At 39.2% G+C, this 8,350-nt stretch overlaps 1 protein-coding gene and 1 pseudogene across 1 annotated transcript; both read right to left on the bottom strand.

Moving 5' to 3' along the window:
* Positions 1–3,365: 3,365 nt before the first annotated feature.
* LOC109451725 (heat shock cognate 71 kDa protein) lies at positions 3,366–5,362 on the bottom strand. Its single transcript, XM_074323691.1, is given in 4 exon segments — positions 3,366–3,982; positions 3,985–4,280; positions 4,282–4,567; positions 4,570–5,362. Coding segments are annotated over 4 exon segments (1,932 nt in total). The 5' UTR covers positions 5,348–5,362; the 3' UTR covers positions 3,366–3,410.
* Positions 5,363–6,559: 1,197 nt separating this feature from the next.
* LOC141569567 (lysosome-associated membrane glycoprotein 1 pseudogene) lies at positions 6,560–7,459 on the bottom strand (annotated as a pseudogene).
* Between the last annotated feature and the right edge of the window lie 891 nt (positions 7,460–8,350).

The following is an 8,350-nucleotide window of genomic DNA, read 5'->3' as shown; positions in this document are numbered from 1 at the left end:
AACTTTCAAGATATGCTGAACTCCACTTATTTGTTTACTGCATTTATGTCCTGAATCTATTGTTCTTTGGAAATTAAAAGGAGTTGGTGGGGTGTAAGGAAGCACATATGAAAGCTTAGGGAAAGATACAGGAAAGAGAGCTTGAAATGTTCATTAAATTGAATTGATAATTGAAATAAAAGTAATATATTTTGTAAAAGGTGATTCAATGACTTGGAAAATTTAATTATGGTGATCTGATTAAATTAAACTGTCACAAAACATTGGTATCATCAGAATTGATTTGTGAGCACCATTACAATTTGATTGATGAAGCTACAATAGGAGATAAAATGATTTTGCCCGAAAATAAATAGTCAAAGGACTGAAGTTGTAATGCAAAATATGTATGACAATAACTTGACACTGTGCCTGCCTACTCCTCCCCAGTATATTTCGTTCTCCCTCTCTCTCTTTCTTCCTCCCTCTTTCCCTCCCCCCATATCTTTGTCAACACATTATTTTTGTGGGTTTAAATTCACACACATACACACACACACACACACACACACACACACACACACACACGAAGGAAGGACAATTAAGTTTGTGAACTTTCCACCGTGCACTTACATATGTAATAATTATCCTGAAGGGTGTGAAGTGGCATCTCATTGTGATTTTGATTTTTACTTTCCTAATAGTGATGTTGAATATCTATTCATGTGCTTATTGGCTATGGCTATGTGTATTTTCTTTGGAGAAATGTCTGTTCACACCCTTTGCACGTATTTAAATTATGTTGTTGGATTGTTTTTTTGTTGTCCAGTCATTGGACTGTTTTTTTTTTTTTTTTTATTTTGGAAATTAACCCTTACAATACATGACTTGCAAATATTTTCTCCCATTGCATGGGTTAACTTTCACTCTGTTGATAGTGTCCTTTGATGTATAAAATTTTAAATTTTGGTATTGTCCAATTTATTTGTTGTTGTTACTTAAACTTTCAGTGTCATTTCCAAAATCCATTGCCAAATGCAGTGTCATGAAGCTTTTCCACGATGTTTTCTAAGTGTTTTGAAATTTCAGCTTTTACATTATGTCTTTGCTCCATTTTGAGTTAATATTTGTATATGATGTATGGTAAGCGTCCAACTTTATTCTTTTGTATGTGACTATTACTTCCCCAGCAAGATTTGTTGAAAAGACTTAAGTTAATCTCCAATAGAACTTGTTTCCAAGTTCTATTTTTTAATGCACTGTAAAATGAAAAAATTCATCCCTTCATGCAAGTGATTTCTTTTTATTTGTTTTTTAGAAACTTTTAAATCAACTTTAGAGATAAAGAACTCAATTGTGTAGTAGTAAATTTTAGATATGGAGTACGCCATCTTTCAGTGACACAGCCAATTACTGTCACACATGTACTCCAATCTCTCAACCGTGTTTGCCACCAATACTGAAGTATTAACAGAAGAAATGAGAGAAATAGATGATAAATTGATACATATGCAGGCGAGAAGGCTGAGGTAGATATTTGTATTATTGATTAGCATTGCCTTCATCGATATGTGGTCTAACAATTAAGATCGTGAACTCATCCAAGAAAAAGTGCTACATACCTCATTGCTGAATATCACTACAGTCACCTGTGAAGTACTCCCCTTGGGAAGCTATGCACTGACGCCAGCACCTAGTCACCCTTCAAAGCAATTTTGCAACTCTTTCTGGAATGGCCATCAGAGCTGCTGTCGTATTACCTCTTGATGTCCTGAATGTCATCATTTCAATATTTCCTTTATCTTCGGGTAAAGAAAGATGTCATTAGGGGCCAAATCAGGTGAATAGGGAGGGTGTCCCAGTACAGTTATTTGTTTACTGGCTCAAAACTCCCTCACAGGCAGTGCCGTGTGAGCTGGTGCATTGTCGTGATGCGAGAGCCATGAATTGTTGGTGAAAATTCGGGTCGTCTACCTTTTTCACGCAGCCTTCTCACCACTTCCAAATGGTAAACTTGGTTGACTGTTTGTCCAGTTGGTACAAATGCATAATGAATAATCCCTCTGGTATTAAGAAATGTTAGCAACATCGTTGCAACAAGTTTGCGAACTTTATTGTCAGACCGCATACATTAGTGAAGAATCCTACGTAGTTCTTTAGCCTACACAGTCTGAAGAATGGAACTGGATAAGTACAAAAAACGAATAATAATACAGACAAATAAAATTGACATCAGTTTTCATTTTTAAATTCTTCTTTGTTTAACCAAAAGAATCATCTTTGCTTTACTTGCAGAGGTGAAACATGCAGTGAGCCAGGGTTCAGTCAGCAGGACAGTAAGGCACTCAAAGCTCAGAATGCCTAGGAAAATGCTGCTGAAGTGGGGCACAATCAACATTGGGCCTCAGGCATATGGCAAAGAGGAAGGATTCTGTAGGTAAGGTGAAATGGTCCAGTGCATGATGAAGGAGGTGTAGGAAGTGGCTGTTACGGACTTTGTCTTAGCAGGGGCTTTGTATACGGAGAAAACAGTCCTGTGGGAGGCCAAGAGAATAGGAGCTATATTATATTAACCTCGGAATAGTTAGGTATATATTCTAAAATAATAGAAATATATTTATTTAAAATTATTTCCTGATGCCAAAAGAGGCAGTGTGCAAAGTGGCAAAAATCTAGATATTGAACAGAAGGTCAATAAGATAGAGATTCAAACTCTGGTCATCCTATTCCCTGGCCATATATCCATGTATAAGTCACTTTTTCTTTATCTGATAAATGGCACGAAGCATATTTAGAGTACTAAGTAATAACGCAAGATAATAGATGTAAATCTTACTATACAGTGCCTGGCTTATAAATCAAAGATAATTAACATTCATTGTTCTTGTGGTTTCCAAACAAACAAGAGGATTTTTTCAGCATTGTTACAAACAGTGCATTGCATGTGAGCTGATCCTTCAAGTGTACAGTCACAACCAAGTTTTCAGTGGGTAAATAAGTACAGTGAAATTTATATTGTATACAAGTACAGAAGCAGGATCACCCTGAGCTTCAAAAGACTGCAAATTAAATTAATAAAATAGTAACTAAAAATAGCACCCATTTTAAATACTTTTATAAAGTGCCAGTTTTTAAGCGACGGAACATAAAAATGCCAAAGGTTAAGTCCAATTGACTATATAATTTTTTTTATGGTACCAATTTTAAATAGTTTTATTTAAGACATCGTATTTTCCACTTTACAATACAGTGCATATAAAGTACATCGTTATTTCCTTTCCCTGTGTACATATTCCATATTCAAGTATTAAGAATGCCCAGTTTTTCTTACTATATAACAGCTCAAATTTAAAACTGCTGTGAATTTGCTACAAATTCGGGTCCTTCCGTATTTTGTGTGGAACAGTGCTAAATTTATGCTCAAGGTTGGCTTAATCAACCTCTTCAATGGTGGGTCCAGAAGAGGCACCACCCGAAGGAGGGGCTCCACCACCAGGGAAGCCTCCAGGCATCCCCCCTGGCATGCCTCCTGCACTCTGGTACAGCTTGGTAATGATGGGATTGCAGACTTTTTCCAGCTCTTTCCACTGATGTTCAAATTCTTCCTTCTCTGCAGTCTGATTCTTATCAAGCCAGTTGATGATTTCATTGCACTTGTCAAGAATCTTCTGTTTGTCCTCATCTTTGATCTTGCCTTGGAGTTTTTCATCTTCAACAGTTGCTTTCATGTCAAATGCATAGGATTCAAGTGAATTCTTGGAAGATACCTTGTCCCTCTGCTTCTCATCTTCAGCTTTGTACTTCTCAGCTGCCTGGACCATGCACTCGATGTCTTCCTTGCTCAGGCGACCCTTGTCATTAGTAATGGTAATCTTGTTCTCTTTTCCTGTACTTTTATCCACAGCAGAGACATTGAAGATGCCATTGGCATCAGTGCCAAAAGTGACTTCAATACGAGGAACACCATGAGGTGTAGGAGGTGTGCCTGTGAGCTCAAACTTGCAAGTAAATTGTTATCCTTGGTCATGGCCTGCTCACCTTCATAAACCTGAATGAGAACAACAGGCTGGTTGTCAGAATAGGTAGTGAAGGTCTGTGTCTGCTTGGTGGGAATGGTAGTATTGCGCTTGATGAGGACAGTCATGACTCCACCAGCAGTTTCTGTGCCAAGGGAAAGAGGAGTAGCATCCAATAGTAGCAAATCTTGAACATTTTCAGATTTGTCTACAGATGGGATGGCTGCCTGGACAGCTGCACCATAAGCAACAGCCTCATCAGGGTTGATGCTCTTATTCAACTCTTCCATTGAAGAAGTCCTGTAGGAGTTTCTGAATCTTTGGGATACGGGTAGAACCACCCACCAGGGCAATATCATGGATCTGGGACTTGTTGAGCTTGGCATCCCGAAGGGCTTTCTCTACAGGGTCCAGGGAGCCACGGAAAAGGTCAGCATTCAATTCTTCAAATTGGGCACGAGTGATAGAGGTATAGAAGTCAATTCCTTCATAGAGCGAATCAATCTCAATGCTGACTCAGGTGCTGGAAGAGAGTGTACACTTAGCATGTTCACAAGCAGTCCGGAGGTGACAACAGCCCTCTTGTTCTCACTGATGTCCTTCTTATGCTTGCGCTTGAACTCTGCAATGAAATGGTTGACCATCTGGTTGTCAAAGTCTTCTCAACCTAAGTGGGTGTCTCCAGCTCTAGATTTGACCTCAAAGATTCCATCTTCAATTGTGAGAATTGACACATCAAAAGTGCCACCTCCCAGGTCAAAGATCAGCACATTTCTTTCAGCTCCAACCTTTTTGTCTAAGCCATAAACAATAGCAGCAGCAGTTGGTTCATTGATGATTCTAAGCACGTTGAGACCAGCAATAGTTCCAGCATCTTTGGTAGCCTGATGCTGAGGGTCATTGAAGTAAGCAGGTACTGTGACAACAGCATTGGTAACAGTCTTCCCAAGGTAGGCTTCTGCAATTTCCTTCATCTTTGTGAAAACCATAGATGACACTTCTTCTGGATAGAAACTTTTTGTCTCTCCCTTGTATTCTACTTGGACCTTAGGCCTGCCAGCATCATTCACCACCATGAAGGGCAAATGCTTCATATTGGATTGAACAACAGCATCATCAAATCTACATCCAATGAGGCGTTTGGCTTCAAAAACCGTGTTGGTGAAGTTTATTGCAACTTGATTCTTTGCAGCATCACCGATCAATCGTTCTGTATCAGTAAAGGCGACATAACTTGGGGTGGTTCGGTTTCCCTGATCATTGGCAATTATTTCCACTTTTCTGTGTTGGAAGACACCCACACATGAGTAGATGGTGCCCAGATCAATGCCAACTGCAGGTCCCTTAGACATGGTTGCTTCAGTGTAAATGCGTCTTGCGAAGAAGACAGATTCCGACAACTACACCCTCGTTCAATGAGTGACTATATAATGTTTGAATTTTGAGCTATTCATCCCTATATAGGCCATGCCTGCCCTGATTTTGAAAACAATTTAAGCATTTCAGATTTTCATATTTTGAAATCTTTTTGTTTTAGATTTTCTTTCCTGTATTACTTTGAATTTCTGAAACATGTCAAAATAGCTGTTAGTTTGTCCATCAATTATAAGTGTTAGAACCCAAGACTTCCCCTTTATAAGGCTTAAATCTGAATAAAGAAGGAAGAAACCAAATACCAGAATCTTAGAAAATTAAACAGTAGGGGAGTCAGTGTCAAGTTAGCAAAGCACTGTTACCCTACCTTAGAGTTCTACTTTCATAAGTGTTAATATTTAACCAGCTACTAATACTAACACCACTATTTAGTTACCCTTTTGTGTATAGTCAATGTTGCAAGATAAACTTCACATTTGATAAAGCAGACTTGAAAAAAAGTTTACAAGAAAGCATGCTTCCATTTCAATAGCAATTTAAACTCAGGGAAAATGAATATAATCTCTTGCAATTTTTGTTGATATACAGTGATGGATAGTAATTTCAAATGCTAAATTGTCTTTTGCCCAGCATGACTTCTGTTTCTGCCAATAAGATAAGCAATTAAGACAATGAGGACAATTCTTTTTAAAAGGGCACCTCCAATGGCAACAGAACTCAGTATGTTATTTTCATTTGATTGACATTCTTCCTCAGATCCAAACTTGTCACCTTCAAACTTGAAAACCTGGACCCACCCAGACTTTGAATATGTTGACTAAAGAGGCAGTTGTGACTTGAACATTTTCCTCAGGATTACAATTAGGAGAATTTCCCATGGTGGCTTGAAAGGCTCTCAGTGAGTCATTGGGATCCCTGGTGCCTTGTAGAATTGTGTTTCACTGGATTCCTTATAGGATAAACAGGCTAGGACTTGCATCCATTCCAAAACTGAAGAGAAGTAGGGTGACATTTTTGCTGCAGAGCTCCAGTGTGACTAAATGAGATTTGTAAAGTACCAGTTTTATTTGGGTTGATATTGCATGCTGTTGACACAGTCGCCTGATAGATTTTCTAATAGGTGATGATTAGTCGTCATCCTATACTACAAGCTGATCAGTTTCATTGTGACACACATACTTTACTTATAATCAGATGAGCTTTCTGGGGAACTGGTAGGCTTTGGCCTTGGAAGTGTTGTTGGGAAAGTCTGTTCTTGATTCCAGCGTGTTGTTTGTTTTTACCTTGTTGAAGTTATTTGAAAGGTATTCCTGGATAGTAACTTCATGGAGCTTAACAGTTACATTATTCATGTATGCATCTGGTTGCCTCTAACATGCATGTATTTTTTATATATGTCTGCCTTGATATCAGGTATGGATTCCACAGTCTTGATTCCTTTTGTGCTTACATTGGGAGAAATAGTTGTGTCTGACAAGTTATAAATAAAACTTAACAGATGGACCCTATATGTTGTTGTATTCCTTATGAAATTGAGGGTCAATATACAGAGGGTGCCGAAAAACATATACACATTTTAGGAAAGGAAAAAAAAAAAACTATTAAAACTGTAGTACTCAGTATATACCAATAACAGAAGATGAATACAAGTTACGTCTGACTTCCGCAATTACAAGAGGTGCTCAAAGTGGTTACTCGTCAGCGTCCAGACACTGCTGACTAGGGCGCACTACTGCTTGATCAAAGTATCCACTTGTATACATTTTTTTTGCACTTCCCATATATCCTTCAAAGACAATCACTGTACTGGCATCAGAAACATTCTCTTTACCACAACAGCTGCTGTTCAGTACTTCTGCATTAAAAGGTGAATACAAGGTCACATTTTTATCACCTCTCTTGTGTGATAGTTTCTCAAGCAGGCAGCTTAAGAAGTTATGCATTGTGCAAGCTCCCATTTTTTTCACCGTAGACATTGCTGACTGCCTATGCATCAGTAATGGAAGCAGTAACATGAGCAGTTGTCTCATCCAAATACCACCCAGGGCTGCCAAGGGCCCGAGAGGTGGGCCAGGAGGCCCAGAAGGGTTTTACCTGCACCTCTACCATTTGCCAACATCTATGACGTATCTGCCTACATTTGGAAGTTAGGGAATAGGCAAAAAGATCAGTAGTCCAGCAGATAGGACTTGGCAGGGCAATAAGCATGACAGCAAAATCAAGACGCACCCTGCTCTCTTTGGCCCCGGTAGCTTGGGCCCTGAAAACCAAGAAAGAGACCTGAGTGACACAGACAGCTTTGCCTATCCCGTGACCACCATCGTGCGAGCTCCCTACTTGTGGTGGTTTTGTTATCAATGTTAAGATTTCAAATGTAGATAAGCCTGTTATTTCAGTGTGATTTAATCGGTGAGGTTTTCCTTTGTGAACCATAATCTACTATTTGGCAAAGTCGGCTACTACAGTATTCAAACCTCTATTTGTTTTTTTAAAATAGTCATTGCCAATGATGGCATTGTGTCCACATCTGCTTCGTTATGCTTCTCCTAATTCTCTTAGGTTTTCCAGAAGCTAACTCAGATGTGGATTTCAGTTTGCAGAACAGTTATTAAGGGATGACGTAGTGATCATACCCTGTGTAAGGGAAATGAAGGAAGCAGAAGTCCAGTTTGTGCTATTGGCCCTCAGCTGTCACCACAGGGGAGCTCTGGAGAGCCAGGATCAATGCACAGAAGGCCTAAAAGGCCAGTACTTTACACAACTGCTTCCATTAGTCATTGGGTTTGGGCTGACCTGCGAAGGGTGTAACCTTGAAAAATGTGTCTCTTTGCAGTGGAGGCATTCCCTGAAGTGGATGATAGATGAAAGCTGGGGCAAAATGTCCTTCCTTGAAGAAGGATCTTGGTGGTTCATTGCATTCATCACCTAAGTAATATTTCGAAACTTTGACACACCAAAGTATAGGCTGACTTGAAGTAGCT

Source organism: Rhinolophus sinicus, chromosome X (assembly GCF_036562045.2).
Source record: "Rhinolophus sinicus isolate RSC01 chromosome X, ASM3656204v1, whole genome shotgun sequence".
Taxonomy (NCBI): Eukaryota; Metazoa; Chordata; class Mammalia; order Chiroptera; family Rhinolophidae; genus Rhinolophus; species Rhinolophus sinicus.
Note: the sequence above shows the minus strand (reverse complement) of the source record. Positions and strands in the feature narration are given on the sequence as shown.